Genomic DNA, 25,361 nt, shown 5'->3' with positions numbered 1-25,361 from the left:
GCAAGATCTAAATGAATTTGCTGGAACGGGAGAGTATTAGTTGTATGAACATCAGTATCTTAATATGCTGTATGTTTGTATATTTTGAACTCATTAAAATGGGGCTAGAAATGACCTTGTTAAATGTAAAACAGTTTAAGACATTTGAAGGCCTTCATTTGTGGATGGGCTAATTAAGGCTTGTCAAGACCCGCAGAAACCCTGACTTTGCTCTAATCACTCATTTTATGAATCACCTACTTGGAAAACTGTATTCTAAGGTTTTAGAGCACATTTACTGTATAGTTTTTCAAATTAAATCAAATAAAACCATCAAATACACAAGGGTTCTGCAAATATTAACATTTATTTGTGTACAATTTTAATAATTCTTTTTCAACCTCATTTCAAAGGTTTCAAGTCTCAATGCAAAGCGACCCTGGTTAAACGGAGGATGAAAACTGAAAAAGATATTTGAATTGCTGTAATAACACTGCTAAAAACAGTGAAACTATATGATCCGACCCATTGCAGACTGTCAGACAAACCAGAGCCACTCTTGAGTTAGTACACCATCACGTGCGTTATTAGTAAAACATTGAGAATGTACGAACTGTCCACTTCAGCATTTTTTTTTTCCCCAATGGCACACATGAGCATCAAATTCCAACTTGAACCGTTTCTGACCAACAGAAAAAAAACAAAAACAAGTGCCCGCAAAATTTTTTGTAACGACAGTAAAATGCAACCTAGCATATGCAACAGAAAGATTTCTAATAACTGTAGTGTTTCTCACATCTAATTTTAAGGAGAGTCTTGACGTAGTAGCTATAGCACACAATGTGTAAACATATCCGCTGTATTGCGCCGTTTCCCCACTTTTTTCTTTTTGATTCGTGCAAATACAGAAACTCGAAACAAATTAGCAATGGGGCTAAATATGGTTTCTAAGAAAATAACAGCATTAAACTGAATAAGAAAAGGAAAGAGAAAAGAATGAAAATAGTGTTCTTGCTTTGAGTCATGATATCAATATTAAAGACTTGCTCAACTTGTTCCTTAGAGTCGACTTTCATTCAAAGAATAACAAAGAAAACAAAACAAAAGACCCCAAAACATTCAACTCTACAAATCAAGAAAACTTGATGTAAAATTGCACGTGAATCCAAGAGAGGAAAATAAAACCTTTACAGGAGATGCATGACCAACCTTTACAGATTAAATGAGGTATTGCACAGATTAATACAAAACAAAAGCATAAAGGCAACAAAAATGTACAGAAAATCAGTCGTCCATTTACATTACATTTTGATAAGATTTAGAATGTCAAGAGCAATGTAGTGTTTTAGTTCATCTGGTCAGCCCTGCACATCATTCATCCCACTCATCTTCATCCTCAAAATCTTCATCATCATCATCATCATCATCATCTGCAAAACCACAGATTGAATGTTTAGTTTTCTGCTTTTTAAATAAGACATCGAACACAATCCTAAGTGAGTCTGAGCTCAGGTCTGCACATACCTGAAGAGTGGATCGCTTTGCTCCTCTTCTGCATGACCTCCATCAGCGCCCCCACAATCCCAGATGAGGGGGCAGAAGTGGGCGTAGCGGAGTCTGTAGTTTCCTGTACCTGTAAATAATCACATAACCAGAATGGTTTTATTCATCTGCATGCCAAACAGTTCTCGTGATAGCATGGGGCAAAAAAAAACAAAAAAACACTAATGTCAATCACGAGTTATTTTCGGTATGACACTGAAGCTGTGAGAGATGTTGCACTTAGAGATGTTAATATTGCTGCACAAAAATAAATTAAATTGCATAAGCAATAGAAAATCTAAATGAAGGGAATTCTACAAAGAACATGCACTAATAATTTTCATTTATTTTTGGTAATTTTATTTTGCCAGCAGCTTCTATGTTTGAGAGAGCTGACCTAAATATCTGAAAACGATTTCACTATATTATATAATGTTTTAGATAATTTACATAATATTTCTGGTCACTAGAATACACTAGTGTTCAAAAGTTTGGTGTCATTAGAATTTTTTATTTAAAAAAAAAAGTGTTTTTTGCTCACCAGGGCTTCAATTGTTTGATTAAATATACAGTAAAAACAGTAATATTGTGAAATATTATTGTAATTTAAAACAACTGTTTTCTATGTGAATGTTTAAAAATTTAATTTATTGCTGTGATCAAAGCTGAATTTACTGAATTACTCCAGTCTTCAGTGTCACATGATGCTTCAGAAACATTTCTTATGATTTCTTATTAAGAAATCTTATTTCCTCCTTATATTTTTTGATAAAATGGCATGTATTCAAGATCAGAATCTTTTGTAGCATTCCAAATGTCTTTACTGTCGTTTTTGAACAATTTAATGCATCCTTGCTGAATAAAAGTATTCATTTGTTTAAAAAAAAATTATTAAAAAAAGGACTAACCGCAAACTTTTAAACAATAGTGTAAAAATACATAATTATAAGAAAAAACAAAAGTGTGTTAAGAACTCAAATATTCCCCTCCCGAATTTCTCACTGGCTAAAAAAAAAAAAAAAGGCACTCCACTCACATTTTTAAGCTGAATGCCCTGTCGTATTTGGTCTAAGAGTGAGTTACGGCCTCCATCGGACACAGGCGGCTTGTTGTTTTGGTCCACTTTCTTCAGCTGCGCTCCATCTCGAATTTGGCTCAGGAGTGCGGATTTACCCCCCTGCACCTCCCCAGAATCTCCGTCTGATAGCAGAGGCGCAGGAGGAGGGGGTCCCGGAGGAGGAGGTGGGGGCGGTGGTGGTGCCCCGCCCACTGACGATGGAGGAGGAGGAGGAGGGGCTGGTGGAGACAAGGAGGCAGGCTGGGGAGGAGGAGGTGGTGGGGGAGCAGTCCCAGGCCCTCTGCTGGGGGGAGGAGGTGGTGGTGCTCCAAATCCTGGTCGGGAGGGAGGTGGTGGAGGAGGAGCAGAGGTGGGCACTCTTGATGGTGGAGGTGGAGGCGGTGCTCCTCGGCCTCTGGAGGGAGGTGGAGGTCCTCCTCTGGAGGGTGGAGGTGGAGGTGCTGTAGAGACATAACAGAATGCTGCGTTACGGTAAACACACCTAAAAAATGGGTTCATGCAAAGCATCTCAAAACACCAAGATTAGGACAAAGTTGCTATGAAGACATGCACGCTTATTAAGAATGACGATTTTGAAGGTTTTTAAATTAAAAAGTCAAAGAATATGAGGATAATTTATAATTAATGAATACTTTTATCTTCTGGTTTGGGTCCTTCAAGCTCCAAATAATAAGAGAAAATAAATTAGATTAGAAGATAAATCACCTTACAAAAACAGGCATTAATACATGTCTATTAAACAGATAGAAACATTCTATCTGTTTTATTTTATTTAAAGCTAAATTAAATATGCAATATTTATATGCAATAACATTTAAATGAAAATTATTAAAACTAGCGATTTAAATAACTGTATTCTTGATATATTTACATTTTTAAAAATGTAATATATTCCTGTGATTTATTCAGTCACATGCTTCTTTAAATTATTCTAATATAATGATTAGCTTCTCAAGAAACATTATTATTATCAGTGTGGAAAACAGAGAGTTATGTATTCAAGATTGCTTGCTGGATAGAAAAAAAAATGGAAATAGAAAATAATGTGTCCTTGCTCAAATATATTAATTTCATAACCTTAAAAAAAAGCTTACCCTCAAAATGTTTGTTTGTTTACTCGTATTACAGTTACTCATATACACTTGTGTTACATTTATATTTTGTCCATATTGCCCACCTAAACAATGTGGTAAAATTATTAACATCCAATAACACTCGCTAATGCAGCCAAAGTCAACTTAGAAACAGAAGTTTCACTCCAGGGTTCTTGAATTCGTCAGCAGCTGTAGCAGCTCATGCACGGTGTTCATTCTGGCTGCTGCTCACAGCTGAAATTATTCCAGCAAACCAGGGCCAACACAAATGCTGCCTCTGAAGAATAAGTTGGACTGGGGAAATCTGAGCTGTGAGCAGTGAGTAAAACAGAAGAAATGTTCTTCTAACATCTGACCAGAGCTGGAGTTTTGATCTTGTGGTTAAGACTTCAAGACTGCATTAAAGTCGCTTAATTTTATTTATATATATATATATATTTTTTTTTTTTATTCATCCTGTTTCCTGAACAGGGATCAGTCTGGATCTGGGAATTTGGAGTGTTTTAAGGTCTTGACTTCAACTCTGGTTCTGACTCGAGGCTACAAATACGATCTCTAAAGATACACACACAGCTTCAGCACACAGCAGACTTTTAGTAATGATGCATCCTTCTGATTGGGCCACTGTTGTGCCCCTTTTTTTTGGTAAAAAAAACTAACTGTTAGTTCTTTTTTTCATTGCAAACTCATGCAAAATGGGGAAAGTGGCCTACCACAACACCGTGGGGGTCCTGAAGGACAAATTATTCAAACATTACTTTATTATAGTAAAACATAAGAGAAGGTTTGCTTAGATACGTTCTAATAATATTATCGATATTATCGATCAATCTTATCAGATTAACTTTGATCGTTCACTTTTATTTTATTTCCGTGAGTGCAGTACACCTGCAAAGCGTTAGCATTCGTTAGCTTGTCATTAGCGTCTTCATTCGAACCTATCGCTGTTTTCTTTTCTCCTCTCCCTCGCTCCAGTTTTTCACAAGTTCATCAAACAACCGCAGTAAGAATTTTCATCAAGCACGGTGAGTAATGGCTTCTCCTATCATTGTTTCTTGCACCTCTTGCCACATGTACAGTTTATCTATCTCTGTCGCTGATGAGGGATTCACATGTGATAAATGCAGGGAAATAGTTAGGCTGACAGAGAAGATTTCAGAATTAGAGACACGCATCCAAACTTTAATTGAGGATAGTAAAAATGTTAGGGCTCTAGATACGGCTTTGGATGCGTCTAGCTCAGGGATTCCTGTACATTGTTCGGTTCCGGAAACAGAGCCCCAGCAGCAGGGCAACTGGGTGACAGTGAGGCAGCGTAGTCGTGGGTCAAAACACCGCTCTTCTGTTCCGATCAAAACATTAAACAGGTTCTCCCCACTCAGTGATGCACCCACTGAGAAACCTGATGAAAGTGCTCTAGTTATTGGTGATTCTATTGTACGGAACGTGAATATAGAGACACCAGCCACCATAGTCAAATGTTTACCGGGAGCCAGAGCGCCTGACATCTTGGCAAATTTAAAAGTGCTGGCTAATGCTAAACGTAAATACAGTAAGATTGTTATTCATGCCGGCGCTAATGATGTTTGACTTCGCCAGTCGGAGATCACTAAAAATAACATTAAAGAGGTGTGTGAACTTGCAAGCACGATGTCAGACACTGTAATATGCTCTGGTCCCCTCCCTGCTTACCGTGGTGATGAGATGCATAGCAGATTGTCATCACTCAATGGCTGGATGTCTAAGTGGTGCCCACAGAATAACATAGGTTTCATAGACAATTGGACGAGCTTTTGGGGCAGACCTGACCTGTTTAAAAGAGATGGTCTTCATCCCTCCTGGGGTGGCGCCACTCTTCTCTCTAGAAATATGGCAAATAGTCTTAGTGTTTATACTTGACTAACTGGGGCCCAGGTCAGGAAGCAGACAGACTGGCTAAACCGACCGTCTGCTAGCTGCCTCCCGTCACAGAGGTCAGTTAATTCTCAGCACATAGAGACTTTTTCACCTAGATATCACACTATAGAGACTGTGTCTGTTCCCCGAACTAGAAAAAACAAAAAACGTCCAAACCAGGTTAAGATTAACAATTTAATTGAGGTTCAACAAATAAAAAACAGAAGCAATATGGATAAACAAATGATAAAGCTTGGCTTATTGAATATCAGATCCCTTTCTACGAAAACACTTTTTGTAAATAATATGATCACTGATCATAATATAGATGTACTCTGTTTGACAGAAACCTGGCTAAAACCTGATGATTACATTATTTTAAATGAGTCCACCCCCCAAGATTACTGTTATAAACATGAGCCACGTCTAAAAGGCAAAGGTGGAGGTGTTGCTTCAATTTATAACAACGTTTTCAGGATTTCTCAGAGGGCAGGCTACAAGTATAACTCGTTTGAAGTAATGGTACTTCATATAACACTATCCAAAGAAACAAATGTTAATGATAAATCCCCTGTTATGTTTGTACTGGCTACTGTATACAGGCCACCAGGGCACCATACAGACTTTATTAAAGAGTTTGGTGATTTTATATCCGAGTTAGTTCTGGCTGCAGATAAAGTTTTAATAGTTGGTGATTTTAATATCCATGTTGATAATGAAAACGATGCATTGGGATCAGCATTTATAGACATTCTGAACTCTATTGGTGTTAGACAACACGTTTCAGGACCTACTCATTGTCGAAATCATACTCTAGATTTAATACTGTCACATGGAATTGATGTTGATGGTGTTGAAATTATTCAGCCAAGTGATGATATCTCAGATCATTATTTAGTTCTTTGCAAAATTCATATAGCCAAAATTGTAAATTCTACTTCTTGTTACAAGTATGGAAGAACCATCATTTCTAACACAAAAGACTGCTTTTTAAGTTATCTTCCTGATGTATCCAAATTCCTTAGCATATCCAAAACCTCAGAACAACTTGATGATGTAACAGAAACTATGGACTCTCTCTTTTCTAGCACTTTAAATAAAGTTGCTCCTTTACGCTTAAGGAAGGTTAAGGAAAACAGTTTGACACCATGGTATAATGAGCATACTCGCACCCTAAAGAGAGCAGCCCGAAAAATGGAGCGCAGCTGGAGGAAAACAAAACTAGAGGTATTTCGTATTGCTTGGCGGGAAAGTAACATATCCTACAGAAAAGCATTAAAAACTGCTAGATCCGATTACTTTTCTTCTCTTTTAGAAGAAAACAAACATAACCCCAGGTATTTATTCAATACAGTGGCTAAATTAACGAAAAATAAAGCCTCAACAAGTGTTGACATTTCCCAACACCACAGCAGTAATGAGTTTATGAACTACTTTACTTCTAAAATCGATACTATTAGAGATAAAATTGCAACCATTCAGCCGTCAGCTACAGTATCACATCAGACAGTGCACTATAGACCCCCTGAGGAACAGTTCCACTCATTCTCTACCATAGGAGAGGAAGAATTGTATAAACTTGTTAAATCATCTAAACCAACAACATGTATGTTAGACCCTATACCATCTAAGCTCCTGAAAGAGGTGCTTCCAGAAGTCATAGATCCTCTTCTGACTATTATTAATTCCTCATTGTCATTAGGACATGTCCCCAAAACCTTCAAACTGGCTGTTATTAAGCCTCTCATCAAAAAACCACAACTTGACCCCAAAGAACTAGTTAATTATAGACCAATCTCGAATCTCCCTTTTCTGTCCAAGATACTAGAAAAGGTGGTATCCACACAATTATATTCCTTCTTAGAGAAAAATGGTATATGTGAGGATTTCCAGTCAGGATTTAGACCGTATCATAGTACTGAGACTGCTCTTCTTAGAGTTACAAATGATCTGCTCTTATCATCTGATCGTGGGTGTATCTCTCTATTAGTTTTATTGGATCTTAGTGCTGCGTTTGACACAATTGACCACAACATTCTTTTGCATAGACTTGAATACTTTGTTGGCATCAGTGGAAGTGCATTAGCATGGTTTAAATCGTACTTATATGACCGCCATCAGTTCGTAGCAGTGAATGAAGATGTATCCTATCGATCACAAGTGCAGTATGGAGTACCTCAAGGCTCAGTACTAGGGCCGCTACTCTTCACGCTTTATATGTTACCCTTGGGAGATATCATCAGGAAACATGGTGTTAGCTTTCACTGTTATGCTGATGATACTCAGCTCTATATTTCTTCGCAGCCCGGTGAAACACACCAATTTGAAAAACTAATGGATTGCATAGTCGATATAAAAAAACTGGATGACGAGTAATTTCTTACTGCTAAATTCTGAAAAAACAGAGGTGTTAATTATAGGACCTAAAAACTCTGCTCGTAATAACCTAGAACATTGTCTAAGACTTGATGGTTGCTCTGTCAATTCTTCGTCATCAGTTAGGAACCTAGGTGTGCTACTTGATCGCAATCTTTCCTTAGAAAGCCACGTTTCTAGCATTTGTAAAACTGCATTTTTCCATCTCAAAAATATATCTAAATTACGGCCTATGCTCTCAATGTCAAATGCAGAAATGTTAATCCATGCATTTATGACCTCAAGGTTAGATTATTGTAATGCTTTATTGGGTGGTTGTTCTGCACGCTTAGTAAACAAACTACAGCTAGTCCAAAATGCAGCAGCAAGAGTTCTTACTAGAACCAGGAAGTATGACCATATTAGCCCGGTCCTGTCAACACTGCACTGGCTCCCTATCAAGCATCGCATAGATTTTAAAATATTGCTTATTACTTATAAAGCCCTGAATGGTTTAGCACCTCAGTATTTGAATGAGCTCCTTTTACATTATAATCCTCTACGTCCGCTACGTTCTCAAAACTCAGGCAATTTGATAATACCTAGAATATCAAAATCAACTGCAGGCGGCAGATCCTTTTCCTATTTGGCGCCCAAACTCTGGAATAACCTACCTAACATTGTTCGGGAGGCAGACACACTCTTGCAGTTTAAATCTAGATTAAAGACCCATCTCTTTAACCTGGCATACACATAACATACTAATATGCTTTTATTATCCAAATCCGTTAAAGGATTTTTAGGCTGCATTAATTAGGTAAACCGGAACCGGAAACACTTCCCATAACAACCTATGTACTTGCTACATCATTAGAAGAATGGCATCTACGCTAATATTTGTCTGTTTCTCTCTTGTTCCGAGGTCACCGTGGCCACCAGATCCAGTCTGTGTCCAGATCAGAGGGTCACTGCAGTCACCCGGATCCAGTACGTATCCAGACCAGATGCTGGATCAGCACCTAGAAAGGACCTCTACATCCCTGAAAGACAGCGGAGACCAGGACAACTAGAGCCCCAGATACAGATCCCCTGTAAAGACCTTGTCTCAGAGGAGCACCAGGACAAGACCACAGGAAACAGATGATTCTTCTGCACAATCTGACTTTGCTGCAGCCTGGAATTGAACTACTGGTTTCGTCTGGTCAGAGGAGAACTGGCCCCCCAACTGAGCCTGGTTTCTCCCAAGGTTTTTTTCTCCATACTGTCACCGATGGAGTTTCGGTTCCTTGCCGCTGTCGCCTCTGGCTTGCTTAGTTGGGGACACTTCATCTACAGCGATATCGTTGACTTGATTGCAAATAAATGGACAGACACTATTTAACTGAACAGAGATGACATAACTGAATCCAATGATGAACTGCCTTTAACTATCATCTTTGCATTATTGACACTGTTTTCCTAATGAATGTTGTTCAGTTGCTTTGACGCAATGTATTTTGTTTAAAGCGCTATATAAATAAAGGTGACATTGACATTGACATTGACATAAGACCTGATAATTGTATGCAAACTCTTGGACTCACCTTGTCGTCGAAGTTCATTTTTGACCGCCTCTACTCCTCCTCTCTGCTCAATGAATTCGTAGATGTCTTTAGACGTCTCTTTGTCTTTGAGCTGGGCCTCAGAAATGCCACACATGTCAAACAGGATCTTTAGCTCTGGGTCCAGATTATTCAACTGAGAAAAGACAAACAAATGTTAAGAAACGAGAAAAAAAAGAGAAAAAAACGGAATGCAAATCAAATTAAAATTAGAGTTAACTTCTGCTTCTTATGTCACAGTATTTCTCTTTTTTAAAGTCACGCTTTTTTAGATCACAATTTTAATGCTGGAGATACAGAAGTATGGGGTCAGTAAGATTATTATTATTTTTATGCATTCAGCTAGGATGCATTAAATTGATCAAAAGTGACAGTGAAGGCATTTAAAATGTTACAAAATATTCCAACTTGGAATAAATGCTGTTTTATCACAAAATGAGAAAATTAAGTGCATTAAATGCAGCCTTGGTGAGCGTTTAAACTTCTACTGACCACAAACTTTTGAACAATAGTGTATTCCAGTAACCAGAAAAATAACCTAATACTTTTTTGTCTTCATTTTGAACAGTACAGTCGTGGCCAAAGGTTTTGAGAATTACATATATATATTAGTTTTCAAAAAGTTTGCTGCTAAACTGCTTTTAGATCTTTGTTTCAGTTGTTTCTGTGATGTACTGAAATGTAATTGTCTTGTCTTGTAATTATATGACATTTTTTGCAAAGAGTCAGTATTTGCAGTGTTGGTCCTTCTTTTTCAGGACCTCTGCAATTCGACTGGGCATGCTCTCAATCAACTTCTGGGCCAAATCCTGACTGATAGCAACCCTTTCTTTCATAATCACTTCTCGGAGTTTGTCAGAATTAGTGGGTTTTTGTTTGTCCACCCGCCTCTTGAGGATTGACCACAAGTTCTCAATGGGATTAAGATCTGGGGAGTTTCCAGGCCATGGACCCAAAATTTCAACATTCTGGTCCCCGAGCCACTTAGTTATCACTTTTGCCTTATGGCACGGTGCTCCATCGTGCTGGAAAATGCATTGTTCTTCACCAAACTGTTGTTGGAAGAAGTTGCTGTTGGAGGGTGTTTTGGTACCATTCTTTATTCATGGCTGTGTTTTTGGGCAGAATTGTGAGTGAGCCCACTCCCTTGGATGAGAAGCAACCCCACACATGAATGGTGTCAGGATGCTTTACTGTTGGCATTACACAGGACTGATGGTAGCGCTCACCTTTTCTTCTCTGGACAAGCCTTTTTCCAGATGCCCCAAACAATCAGAAAGGGGCTTCATCGGAGAATATGACTTTGCCCCAGTCCTCAGCAGTCCATTCACTATACTTTCTGCAGAAGATCAATCTGTCCCTGATGTTTTTTTTGGAGAGAAGTGGCTTCTTTGCTGCCCTTCTTGACACCAGACCATCTTCCAAAACTCTTTTGCCTCACTGTGCGTGCAGATGCGCTCACACCTGCCTGCTGCCATTCCTGAGCAAGCTCTGCACTCCGATCCCGCAGCTGAATCCTCTTTAGGAGACGATCCTGGCATTTGCTGGACTTTCTTGGATGCCCTGAAGCCTTCTTTACAAGAATTGAACCTCTTTCCTTGAAGTTCTTGATGATCCTATAAATTGTTGATTTAGGTGCAATCCTAGTAGCCACAATATCCTTGCCTGTGAAGCCATTTTTATGCAACGCAATGATGGCTGCACGCGTTTCTTTGCAGGTCACCATGGTTAACAATGGAAGAACAATGATTTCAAGCATCACCCTCCTTTTAACATGTCAAGTCTGCCATTCTAACCCAATCAGCCTGACATAATGATCTCCAGCCTTGTGCTCGTCAAAATTCACACCTGAGTTAACAAGACGATTACTGAAATGATCTCAGCAGGTCCTTTAATGAAAGCAATGAAATGCAGTGGAAAGGTTTTTTTGGGATCAAGTTAATTTTCATGGCAAAGAAGGACTATGCAATTCATCTGATCACTCTTCATAACATTCTGGAGTATATGCAAATTGCTATTATAAAAACTTAAGCAGCAACTTTTCCAATTTCCAATATTTATGTAATTCTCAAAACCTTTGGCCACGACTGTATATCTATTTTTTAAATAACGGAAAACCTAACCAGTTTCTTTTTGTGAAATGTATTGTTTGAAAAAAGCCACTCCGTTTTCTCATTTATTATGTAATGCAATGAGATTCACACATCTTTTTAACATAACATTTAAGATATCTTAAGACTTTTTTTGGGGCCATGATATTTCAGAATATTCTTAAACCACAGAAGCAGATGAATGTACCGCATAGGGCTTAATAATTCTTTCCTCTGATAATGAAAAATTGCTTCTGCAGAAATCCCCTTTATGTAATCTCCCATTCAGGGGAATTCAAATTAAAAAGTGGAGCCACACAGATCAAATACACACTCTCCAGCGCAACACCTGAAATATGATCCTTGATTTTTGGGAGAATGATTGTTTTGGATTATAAAGATACGGCCCCTCCAATTACATTGTGTAAGAGATGACTTGCAATTGTGAATCATCTCCTGACGTGACCCATGACCCAGAAAAGGATGAACATGTAAACAGATGCACTGAATGAAAACATGCAGTGTCAAAATTCCTCACATCAAAGCCTGTGTTGGGATCCCAGCCGACATGCCCGACATGCCTGGAAAAACAAAAGGACATTTCAATAAAAAACATGAACCAAACAGCTAAGAAACTGTAAATGCATTAATCAAATAAAGATAAAACGGAGATTAAGGTACATCAATAAACACGTTCATATATGAGGAAGTCGACTTTATGATTCCTCGAATACAAAATCCAGATTATCCACGTCTGGGATACGTTACATGAGATTAAAAACAGGTGGCCATCAGATTACACTTTCCATCACAACGTACTGAGCAAACAGCCAGGAAAAAAACAGGAACTCTGCTTTGATAAAGCAGCTTTACTGTTAAGTGCACAAGGAAGTGTATGCAATACCTGGCCAAAACCAACAATTCTAGAAAGGGAAGCGCAGAACCAAGTCGTTTTGAATTTAAAAGTGTACTCACCGGAAATTGCTCGGGGTGCCGATTTCAGATTTGGATATTTTCTTCTTCTTGTTCTTCCCTTTGCCTTTGTCTTTCCAGTTGAAGTTGCTGTGGAGGTTGATGTTGTTCATTTGAGTGTTATTTTGATAACGCTGGCTGTTGATTTCGGGGTTCTTTATGTCCACTGTTGCCATCGGAAGTGTTGGTCCTAAAGGTCCTGATGGTTCTGAAACGGTCACAATCAAATTCTTTTTTAAATTCTGCATTAAGTAATGTGGTAAAAATGTGGAAGCCTGCTACCAACAAGGGCAATAAAAAAATTAATTAGGGTAATTCTGACTTATTTTACAATTCTGTCATTCTCATGATTTTGACTTTTATTCAAAGAGTTTATATCTTGCAATTTTGATTTGGTCTCATAATTGTTGCAATTTTGGGAAGAAAGGTCTGGATTGAGATACAAACTCGCATTTGCATGAAAAAAAAAATCAGTAATCTGAGATAGTCACAATTGCCTTTTTTTTTATAGTGTGGCAGAAACAAAAATGCCAGGAATATAGCAAAAAAAGCAAATTTTGAGATGTAAACTCATAATTGTAAGAAGGTCAGAATTGCGTATTTCTGAGAAGTCAAAATGGTGAAAATAAAAGTCCTAATTCTAAGTTATAGATCAATGCAAATTATGAGAGAAAAATCTGACATCATGTTTTTTTTTTTATTTATTGTTTTTATTACATGGATTCTATAAACAAGCACTTTCTATAACACTCCCTTTCTTAAATGCACTGAACACAAGAAACTGCTTTAAGACTAAACCGGCCAATAAAACACCACTTCCAATCATGTAAAAGAGTTCAGAGAAACTTCACGACATCTCAGGTCACAACCTACCTGCGTCCTCGCGTTCGACATTGTAAGCGTGCGAGAATAAAAACAACGGGCTAAAGCGTCCGCTAATGTCTCCACCCCCTAAACCCACATTCAGGAGGATTTTACCCATCACCACACAGGTGCGCTCGCTGTGCCGCAGGTTAGCCGTGGGGTCTGAGAACGGACAGTACAGCTCGTCCTGCGGGAGGACCAGGCACTGCAGGGGAGCCAGGCAACCTCCCAAATCTGAAGCCTCATCTAGTATCTCATCAGTCGGCGCTGACAAAAAGGTGGTGCAGAACATCATCTCTGAATGCATGCAGATGTCCACGACACAACTGGGTCTGTTCAGGCTGCTCTTGCTGTTCTCTGCCAGCATTTGAAGGGACTTAAAGACCCGCCTCTTTTTAATCTCGGCAAATTATACACCCCCGCTGGGTTTTACATAACCATTAAACCCAGCAATAAGCTGCCGCAAATCTCTCAGGTTCTTCAAAGGACAGTGTGATGAGGACATGCTACACTTCCCTCCACGCAGCCAGAGGGCGCTAATCATACCAAAATGGATGTCAGTACTAGGGAATATATACCAATTTAGAGTATACGTCAGTTACGTCACTTGCAGCTGCGTGTGCATAGTGGTTGCAGAAAAACAATGGAAACAAGTGGAGGTAAATGGGTTAAATCCATGGAATAAGAGAAAAATATATACATTTTTGTGCCTTTTGATGTCAAGATTGGAATGCAAATAATTTTTATAGAATACTGTTGTCAAAGACGCCATTTGAAGCTAAATGCTGACGTTTAAATGGACATATTTTGGATGAAAACTGCTATGATTACGCTACTTTTAAAGAATACCATTAGCTTTAAACAATAGGCCTACATAAAATTTATATTTGCTGTTCAATGATGTATTGTATTAGCCCTACAAACCTTACGATTAACATTTTTACATAACATTTATTTATTTTCTCACAATTCTGACTTTTTTTCCTCGCAAATGCAAGTTTATATATCCAAATTCAGACTTTGTAACTCGACTTAACTCAGAAATAGTCCGTTTTTTTCATTCTGAACTGCGAGAATAGTCAGAATTTTTAATTATAAAATCAAATGTACTTTTTTTTGATTATTTGTTTATTCCAGATCTGTAAGACTATCCCACTATCTAGCGTCAAATTAATTGAATAACTGTGCTTATCGCTCAGTGAAAAGCTCTTGTAATATGCAGAGAACATTTTGAAAATGACATCTAATCAATATAATCGCCAATCTTTTTAAACCTTACAATTTTATACTGTATCCGTTTAATTCTCTATCCGTAAAGGCTATTCGCTCCCGGGTTTTCTGCAACCATGATGCGCACACATCCTGAATGTTTACAAACCTATAATTGGTGTATAAGCGGCGCAAAATTTTGAGAAGGATAACCCCTGTTGATCCTCAGTCAACAACTGAGTAAATTTATATAACCAGCAGAGAAAATCCTCTCAAATAGAACAGGTCTAATATTTGTCGTGTTGCTCATCCACAGACATCAGACACATGTCAGGAGATCATGTATCCATGAATCACCTATAGGTTACTTGATCATGCACTTTTGGGTGGAATACAGCACCTTTACACATGCAAAATAATCTTTCATTAAAAAGAAGCAGACATTTGAAATCCAAATCCAGTTTATCTGCTTCTACACGGCTGAATAGCTGAAACATGTTATTCCAAAGCTTCAGCATTGCTTGTCTGTAAGATGGATGGAAGTGACCAGATTTTCCAGTATTGCTGGATTTTTTGCCTCTGGGGTGAATGGTAAAGCAGAGAAATGGACTGTTAACATGCGTTAGTTGGGTGGAATGTTGATGGCTCCTGGGGGCCTTACAGTTAAAAGACCATCACCACTGTGAAGATCAAGTTTTGAGCAACAGCACACAAGGGGGATGGTGTGCATGTTTGGAAATTGCATTTGCTCAATGTTTGCTTATATGCATTTTAAACTATGTGGTGAATCGTAGGAAAACTATTAGCAAATATAAAGTGTAGCTATACAGAATGGCAGAATTGTATTTATTGCAATTGAATTGAATTGAATAATGTTATTTAATAGTAATGAGAATTTTGGGCCAAACTGTCAATACAACATTTTAATGACCTTTTTTCCCCTCCAGGAAAATATAATTTCCAAATTTCTTTGCAAAGGTTTTTTTTGCAAGATGCAACTTGGACATTTCTTTTGCAACCTGATTATCCAAAATTTGTTCTGTATTAATAAGTGCATATCTTCAAATCGTGTGGAGAAATAAATACATTTTAAATTATAAACTTTGTCAGTCATGTTTAAAGCTCAGTCAATCAAGAAATAATATAATTCATTAGTAAACAACCTACCATTAGGTGGGTCACGTCTTTTTTCTGCAAGACAAAATTAAGATAACCATTACTACTAAATTCACCACCACGTGATTTTAAAATGTGAGGTTTATTAGTGAAAGAGCAAGAAGGTGAGGTTTAAGATCAATCTATTGTTGGTAGGAAAGATCAGAAGTTGTTTATTATTAGTTGGAAGTGCACTGGAAAATACTCAAATGTACAATGCTCTCCTTGTCCAAGCAAAAGTTGCTGAGTCAGTCGACACAAAGACAGGAAGTGGTTAAAGAGCAGAGCTAATCAGAAGCAGACCTAGAGACATCAAACAGCAAGACGTGGCACAAACAGACCGAGGAAACTGTGTGAGGAGCCTTAGTTAGGAAGAAAACACTGGGAGGCGGGAAATAGCAGTAAATTAAGAGTGACAGAAGTAGATAAAAGGAACAACTGAATCATGTCAGAAGAAACCCAAATTATGTCTTTCCAGCACAATACATAGACACAGTTTGTCATGAAGTGGAGGACAGATACAGGCTGATATGCGGCTGAATTTACCGGTTTTCCTCCCTCTTTTAATCAGAAGTTCATTGGCAGCAGACTTGAATCGCCTGGCTTCCTCCTCACTGGCAAAATTGAGGCCGATCTGGCACGTCTGAGGACAAATGCACATTAAAGATGCTTTATATACACTGCAGACAGACTAGAAGTAATTAATCAAAACACAGATGATTCAGAAGAGTTATTAAAACAGGAAAAACCCCTGCACTGATTCACTTAAACAAAATAGCATTTGCAACTCATTTAACTTTTTAATGCAGCACATTTTAGAGTAAAACAATAATAAATCTACATTTTAGTGAAGGATTACAAAGACACACTTTTTTTTTTTGAGGATAAAGTGCATGGATGAATCATGCGTAATAAGATTCAATTTCATGTTAACATTGATTTTAACTTAAACTTTATCGGTCTGTGTCCATGACGGCACATACCTTACGATCTGCTGAGGGGAAGTACAAGCATACAGCATGACTGTTTGAAAAACACTAAGGGCATCCAAGTACTTACATCTCCAGCAAAGGTGAAAAAGTATGGCCTGGAGAAGTTTATTGAAAAGTTGTTGTAGATCTCTTGATAAAACAATTGTTTTCCCTCCTGTCAAAGCAGAAGAAGAAACGGTTTCCTTAATACCAAGAGAAACATGACTTCCATGTGTGAAATGTTATATTATTTTATTTATATGAATAAAGATTTTATTTATACAGTAAAATAAATTCATAAAATGAATTAAATCTATTAATAATATGCATATAAATATAAATAATATGTTTTAATATTTTTTATATACACGTGTATAAAAACATGTACGAACTTATATATTTTAAAATATATATATTTTATATACAAGTTATTCATAAAATTAATAAAAAATGTATCTATAAATACAGATATTATTTATAATATTTCATCTACTTCATGAACAATTTAAACAATACATGAAGGAAATATAAAATAGTGTAAATAATAAATAAGTTAAATATAAAATGGGTTAGTCTGGAATGTCCTATTCAACAGCGAGTGTAGACAATATGATCCCATCGATTTTCAAAGTGGGCTTTACACCAACTACAGGATTGATTTTGTATATTTATCTCATTGAGCTTGATATTTCTTAGAAATGATATAAAGTGTTTAGAACAGGTCTGAGGTCAGAAGGCATTTCTTAAGTTTGCTAAAGCCTGTCAAACAGCACCTGATTATTGAACCAAGTTATCTTTTGAGCTCATACTGTTAAAACATGTAGACTCATTTGGTTATGTCTAAAGTGAAAGTAAACAGTTGAGCGAAAAACGTATATGTGTCTGTATTAGATACGTGAAGGTCTTAAAGGAACAGTACGCCTATTAAACATGCAGTCTACTGTCATTACCGTCAAGGGATAGATCACCCTAAAATTTAATTTCTGTCATTATTTACTCACTGTCACGTTGTCCCAAACATGTATTCATTTCTTTCTTGTGCGGAACACAAAATAAGATATTTTGAAGAATGTGGGTAACCAAACAGTTGCTGGTCCACATTGAATTTGATAGTAGCAAAAAACATTATGGAAGTCAATGTGGACCAGCAACCGTTCGGTTTTCCACGTTCCTCAAAATAGCATTTATATTTAGAAGAAAGAAACTCCACTTTTGAGAGAGTAAATGGTGGTATAAAAATAAAACACTATGACAGAATTGACAGACAGCTGACCGAATTTTTATGTTTGGGTGAACTATTCCTTTAACGTTAAGAAAACAAGAAAAAAAGAGAAATCACTCACTGCTCTCGACAAAAGAAATGTAATACAGTTGCTTTAGGAATCAGTTTATATAGTGTTTTAATTTCATATTTGTTCAATGAATTTCTTGAATGCTTCTGCTAAAAATACACCTATTGTACCTGAAAATAAAGCACTGTTTGTTTTATTTGTATGTGTAGCTGTAGTGTGTATCTTTGTCATTCTTTTATTAAAAAATAAGAACAAAGATTTTTTTATCTTCTCCCTCTTTGGCCTAAATATCTTTTATTTTGTTACCTTGAAAGGCTTTGTCTTTATAATTGGTAAATTAGAAAAAAAAAGAAAACTGTGATATGATATTTCTTCTATATCGTCCACCCCTAGCACCGAGGTATCTAAAAGACATCTGACCCACATGGAGCGTCGGTTGACTTACTTTCATATCAAACACCCTGATAAAGTAAGATCTCTGAGAGTTGTCTTTCACCAGACAGGCCACCCCACAGCACTTCTTCACCCAGGATGAGTTTCTGTCTGCTCCATAGACCTGCACCACGGCTGAACACAAACTCTGCAGAAACAGAAAACAAACAGCAGAACTAATACAAATCTGTAACGGAGAAGTCATTCTGCACCTGCTTATGAAGGTCACATTAACTTCTGTGTAAACAGATGCCCAAGTATACATTTCAGAATGATAAAAAGCTTTAAAAGTCCAAATGTAAAACATTTGCACTTTCTGGTTTATAAGTGCATGTGCTATAAAGATCACCACAAGTGCTCAATTTTGAAGTTTTAATCAACTGCGGTGGTCATTCACAGGGCAAACACCTCATGACGGATGTGAGCGAGGAGGACCACAGTGAAAGACGCCTGACACACGATGCCTTTGATAGTCTCCTCACGAAGCCACCAGTCACAACACCAGTGAAAGAAGACGCTCACTCTCTCTCAGACTAATCTAGAGGAATTAACACATTACCACTGCAGTCCAACCTCTTCGGCAAAAAGCACAGCTCATGATCATAGATCATTTTTTTACATTACCAAGAATTAGAGCATTAAATCCAGCATGCATGTATAATACTAAAAGAACTCAATTCTACAGAAGAGTTTCGCTAGGTCACCTTTTATATGTAAACTATCATAATAGCTAGATTGAACCAAGTTTCTGAATATTAAATAGATATTGATATTTAAATGTTTGCGGTCATATGTTAATGAGTTCTTGATTGTGATATCAATAGCATTACATAAATCTCGCAATAATTCGGAGGAAAAAAGAATGAGATATGCACTCAGAATTTTGAAAAAGAAACAGTCACAATTACTTTTTTTATTTTTAATGTAATAAAAGAAAAAATAGGAATAAAAAAAGGTAATTATGACTTTTTGTAAGTTTAGATTGTTTATATCTCAGAAGAAAAAAAAAATCTCAGCATTGTGGAAAAAAAAGTCTAAATTGTATGATGTTAACTCAGTTGTGAGGACAAAAAGTGAATTGTGAGAATTACTTTTATGAATGAAAAGGAATAAAAACAAAATAATCATATTTCAGACTTTTCTCAGAATTGCGATAACATCTCACAATTCTGTGAAAAAAGTGAGATAAAAAGTTGCAATTACCATTTTAATTTATGGGAATAAAAGAGTAATAAAAAATAAAGGTAATCACGACTTTCACAATTTAGACTTTCTTTGAGAAAAAAATGTGAGATAAGTTAAACATTTTTGTATGGAAGAAAAATAATAAAAATTACTAGTTTACTGTAAGTTGCAATTTAGTTTATGGAATAAAAGGAATACAATAAAATAAAATAAAAATAAAGGCTTTCTTTCACAGTTGTGGCTTTTCTTCTCAGACTTGCAAGAGACACAAACTCAGAATTATGAAATATAAAGTCATAATTGTGAGAAAAGGTCGCAATGAAATTTGTATTTTTTATTCCATGTTGGAAATAAGCTTCCACAAAATGACCTGTTTTTCCAGTTTAGCTTTAATAAAGAACTGAACAAACACTGAAAAGTGAAAGACAAAATCCTGCTTTCCCACAATATGTCGCACTTCGAGGAAAAACAAGGATACACCCGAGATGAAACCAACGCATGCATCTGATTAAACCAGCTGAGTTTACAAATCAAGGTTTGACCTGAGACGAACCCGCTGAGAGGAATCAGAACAAAACTGTGGGGAAGTCGTGGCCTAATGGTTAGAGAGTCGGACTGGCAATCGAAGGGTTGTGAGTTCGAGTCTCGGGCCGGCAGGAATAGCATGTACAGTGCTCTCTCCACCCTCAATACCACGACTTAGGTGCCCTTGAGCAAGGCATCGAACCCCCAACTGCTCCCCAGCCACCGCAGCATAAATGGCTGCCCACTGCTCCGGTGTGTGTTCACAGTGTGTGTGCGCACTTTGGATGGGTTAAATGCAGAGCATGAATTCTGAGTATGGTCACGTCACTCACTCACTCACTCACTCACTCAAAAGAGCCAGTGAATATTTATAGAGAAAAGCCACAAAGGACAGGCCAGCTACTCCTAAAAACTGAGTTTGTGACAGTGATGTAATCCCAAACTTCCCAGCAGCACTTTTAGCTGCAATACACATGAAGAGGTCCTCGCCAAACAGCCACTTTCAGGAAATAACAATCAGCATCCATCCTCAGGACGGGCCAGATGATTTACATAATCAAAGAGGACCAGCAAAGCCAATGCAGCCAGGCCTGCGAGCTGCTACAGCCTCACTCAAAGCTTCCATTAACAACAAGATAAAAGCGAGAGGAAGGTTTACAGGGACACAGTAGGATCACACACACAGCGAGATGGGCTTCTGCGCTCTCATTGGCTGAATGAAGCTGCCGCCTTTTATCAGTTCATTTCAGTCATTACTCAACGTCAGCTGCATCCATCCGATCCCGAGTGTGTGTGATGTTATCTCACAGTTTATTGCTCATTATTAGCTGCGGCTAGCGGAAATGCCCCCTGGAAGAAATCTGGTGATGTAATCTAGCCTATATCTTAAAAAAAGTATCCGATTCCACAAAAATATTAAGGAAAGTTAATCAAATTAATAAATGAATAAGATGATGAAATCAGGATATTACAATGATTTCTGAAGGATCATGTGACACTGAAGTCTGAGCTGAGCAGGAATTAATTACACTTTACATAAAAAAAAAAAGTTTAATTTGTAATTCTTTTTCTGTTTTTACTGTATTTTTCATCAAATAACTACAGTCATGGTGAGCCATGGAGAGTTTCAAATAATTACATATCTTAAACTTAAAAATAATACATAAAACAAATGAAAAAATAAGTAATATGATTTTAATAAATAATTAAATTTTTCTATCATATTTTAAAATAAAATAATATAGCTACATAATTATACATAAATACAATAAATAAATCACTACATGATCCCCATTCAGAAATTTGTGTTCATGCAAAAAATAAATAAAAATAAAAAGACACTTTGGATGAGTACTACAATAACTTGTAAATAATAAGAATAGATAAATTCAATAAGTGAATAATTTAATCAATCAATAAATATAATTTAATGTCATTATACTTTAGCAAGGGGTTAGTTACTTTTGCATCAAAAACCAATCAATAACCTAATAATCTAAATAGCCCAAGGCAAATTAACAATCAGATGTGTGTTAAAAAAAATGAAGTTAACAGTGAAAAACTAATTATAACTTTATAACTAGCTCTATACAGTAAGTAGACATGACAGGGAAGCTATTACAATTCTACAAACATGTACAAATTATTATTTCGTCCATCAGCCACCCCACTCTTATATATCTGGACATTGAAAAACTCACACTGAAAGGATAATATTGAGGGTCAAAGCTGAAGAATTGACCCCCCCCCCCCCCCCACATTCACATGCAGGAGGAGAACCACATACTGCCATCAGCAGCAGAAAACCACTGAGGCCCACCGGACCACATCCTCACGGTGGGCTGATCGAGCAGTCCTGCTCTAAAACTAACGCTGCATGCAGTCGGTGTGTGAGCACCATGAAGCAAAAGCTCCCAAAATAACAAGAAAGCTCACAAACTCATGGTTCTGTGATTCACAGCAAGTGAACTGAATCCTCAGAGATGTGGACAACACACCCACTTCAATCATGCCACAACACGTCCGTTAGAATGTGAAAAGACTTTCATAATCAATGTCAAAAGGTGACTAAGCCTTGATATCACAAGCTTTTGATAAGATGTGTCACCATCCAACGCCGCCAGGAATGTAAAGTATTTAAAGGACTCATGTCATGTGAGATAATCTATGAATTTTGGGCAACAAGTCCAGCGACTCAGAGCCAGTTCCAGTTTTACACAGAGGAACAAGGCACTTTGGAAACCCAGGTGCCCTCATGTGAAAAGAGATCTAAGAGATCTTAAGAACATGACATTCGTGTAGGAACACAACAGGGAACGTAGTGGAATGAGGAAACAGACTGAACTACAAACGCACAGGTGAGCGAGAGCAGCACGTGACACTGGACTAAACATTACCCAAATAAAAACCCAGTAAAAAAAAAAAAACCTCAACAACAGCCCGATAGAAATCTGATGACACTGATGATTAAATGTGTCTGTAGTGCAATATTAAACTAGAGATCACAAGGTTATCATCAACTATCGCTACAAAATCGAAAGGTGCAACTTATGGTTAACAAGGGTCAAAATGAAAAGTGATTTGAGCATCAAAAATAAATAAATAAAAATTAAATACAGCTTTAATTGTTTTTTTATTTAAATATTATAATGGTGTTTATTTTTATTTTATGGGCTACCCATATGTTTGTTTTTAAAAATGTTTTTTACTTTTATATATTTCGATAAGTACATTTAATTTTTTTTATAATTTCCCCCCCCATTTATTTATTTTTTGTTTACATTTTTACATAAATGTTTTAAGATGAACGACAATGGAACATTATATCACACATTTTTACATTTTATTTCCACAAAAGTTATTTGAAACATTAAAGTAGACACTCTACCGATGTATATAAAATCGATTTTATTTGAAGCGGACACCAAAATGGGACATCTCATTTTGACCCATAAACACAGAAATCATCACCACTGATTAATTTACAAACTCTATAGTCATTTTGAGATTGTCTGTCAATAAATGTGACCAAGATGGTCATTGTGCCTAGGGTTAGTCTCAAAATGAACAATTTTATACGGAAAATGTTACTTAAAACTAGAGATATGTGCATAGATTTGCACAATATAGGCCATATCAGCCAAACATTCAATGTCTTTTCCACTTGCTCCTCCCAATCTCGAATATTTGGTTACACATTATTGATAGTTTGAACAGACACACCAATAGTGACAACAGTTTCCTCCAATGAGTCTTAGTTATGAAAGGCTGCTTATTATCACTGTACACATAGCATAGACTGGGAAATTTAAAGGTGGTGAATGTCTAGTATTTAAAACCAGGACTATTTGACGTTGAGTCTGAAACAATCAGAGGAAAAGGAAGAATTTTATGAGGTGCTGTCAGGTGACGGGATTCATCTGCCATAAAATCAAGCTGTGAGAGGAACATAAATGCATGAGCCAATATGCGTACACCGCCTAATCAAGTTCGCCTACTGCTGTGTCAGTGTTGCCAAGTCCGCGGTTATCCCGGTAACGGGTTGATTTTTTTTTTCATGTACGCGGGTTGAAGCGACTCTAATAACATGATATTTATCTCCTGGAGTGCTAAAATTAACTAGGTACCCCTCTGAAACGCGACTGGGCTAGTTGTGGACTAATTTGGAGTAGTAATTAGGCGGGTTTTCTTGTGAAAACCTGGCAACCCTGAATTATGACGGTCTTTCTTTACATTAAACAACTGCTAAGGTAAAATAAAGCACTTAACGTTTCGAGAGTTGTATAAAGATGTCATGAAACGCTGACTCATATATATGAGTGGTTATGAAAAATATATAGCCGTCATATATTTTATTTGGGAGGTAATCATATTTTTCGTCAAAAAGTCTGAAAACCTCACACAAGTTCACCCGAAACTTTAAAAGCACGCATTGCACTAGAAACACTTGTCAGACACATGCGTCTGTTTAACAATTGGATACAATGTACCTCTGTATTCCGTGAATGGATTATCCTAGTGTTACATTCCAGTGGAATCATTAGTTACACTGAATCGAGTTGGTAACATCAACAAACACTACCTGGGAAAGAAATCAAGCAAATGCGTGAGAACTTACCGTGCATTTCTTGCCCAGATGGTTGAAAAGCACTTCGTTTTCTTGCGGGGTGAGAAGAATGGAGCCGATATTGATCCCAGGCCTCCTGTGTGAAGGTGGACCGCTCATTTTTGACAATCCGATCGTGTGAACTTGTGGTCAGGAAGTGTTCAACAGAAAATACGTGTTCATTGATCTCTAATCACCGCCGCTTGGACCCGAAGGCTTTCATATCCAGGCCTGTTGTGTTTCGGCCGGTGGTGGGTTGAGAGAGGTCTTGTGTCTCAGAAATAAAACGCGATCCTCGTTTGGTTATCCTACGTCGTCTTGAGACTCTAAAGTTTCATCTGAACTCCTGTGCACCGAGCTTTCGATCCAACATGGCACTGCCACCGATGCGCATGACAGACAGTGAAACGCGGCGAATTTACAAATCCCACTACGGCGAAAGCGTAGCTTATGAATATTAACGACGTGCCTTGGCGTTCCATGAGTAGCCTCATCTAATTGGACGAGGAGCGGGCTTTGGGCCTGAGTGCTGGTCGTTGGGCGAATCCGAGAGGTGTGGGGCGTGGCTTATAAATATTGAAGGAATTACGTGACTAGACGCTCTGGGAAGGTTACCAAGCAACGTTAACATGAGCTAATGAGTTAAGCCTTCGCTATAGTAGGATTCAGATCGTGTTTAATCTACTTATAACGTAAAAGAGTCACTTAAATGCTTTTTAAACAAATATTAGTTGGTTATTAGACATTATAAAGCGCAGTCAAGGCATTAACGCAGTCAAACGCAGTTTCACAAAGGAACGCAGTGTGGGCGGAGTCATGACGAGTCAAGTCAAGTGGGAGATTTTTTTCTTTTTTTACTTTTAAGTAATTTTAAAAATATTTTTAGCGCTACATTAATAAGGTTTGATGATGGCTTCCTATACAAAAAACAAAAGTGCAAAAGAAAAGGAAGAAAAATAAAATAAAAGAATGAAGAGTCCACAACAATAAAGCCAAGCTTAATTAGAGGAGGAATG

General features: G+C 37.3%; 1 protein-coding gene across 3 annotated transcripts; it reads right to left on the bottom strand.

The window, feature by feature from the left end:
- Positions 1-327: 327 nt before the first annotated feature.
- On the bottom strand, positions 328-24,777 carry LOC132098670 (actin nucleation-promoting factor WASL-like). Of its 3 annotated transcripts, XM_059504774.1 has the most exons (11): positions 24,358-24,776; positions 18,544-18,678; positions 16,895-16,981; positions 16,382-16,478; positions 15,848-15,871; positions 12,611-12,815; positions 12,174-12,216; positions 9,528-9,681; positions 2,558-3,039; positions 1,504-1,612; positions 328-1,409 (listed from the first exon to the last, which is right to left on the bottom strand). In XM_059504774.1, the coding sequence occupies exons 1-11, from the start codon at positions 24,463-24,465 to the stop codon at positions 1,351-1,353; spliced, it is 1,503 nt and encodes a 500-aa protein (XP_059360757.1). In that variant the 5' UTR covers positions 24,466-24,776; the 3' UTR covers positions 328-1,350. The 3 variants fall into 3 exon arrangements, with proteins under 3 accessions (XP_059360757.1, XP_059360758.1, XP_059360759.1); XM_059504775.1 differs by lacking the exon at positions 15,848-15,871 and having other exon boundaries at positions 24,358-24,777; XM_059504776.1 differs by lacking the exons at positions 15,848-15,871; positions 16,382-16,478; positions 16,895-16,981; positions 18,544-18,678; positions 24,358-24,776 and adding an exon at positions 13,481-13,991.
- Positions 24,778-25,361: the final 584 nt, after the last annotated feature.

The sequence above is a fragment of the Carassius carassius genome, chromosome 22, assembly GCF_963082965.1.
Source record: "Carassius carassius chromosome 22, fCarCar2.1, whole genome shotgun sequence".
In the NCBI taxonomy this organism is placed as follows: domain Eukaryota; kingdom Metazoa; phylum Chordata; class Actinopteri; order Cypriniformes; family Cyprinidae; genus Carassius; species Carassius carassius.
Note: the sequence above shows the minus strand (reverse complement) of the source record. Positions and strands in the feature narration are given on the sequence as shown.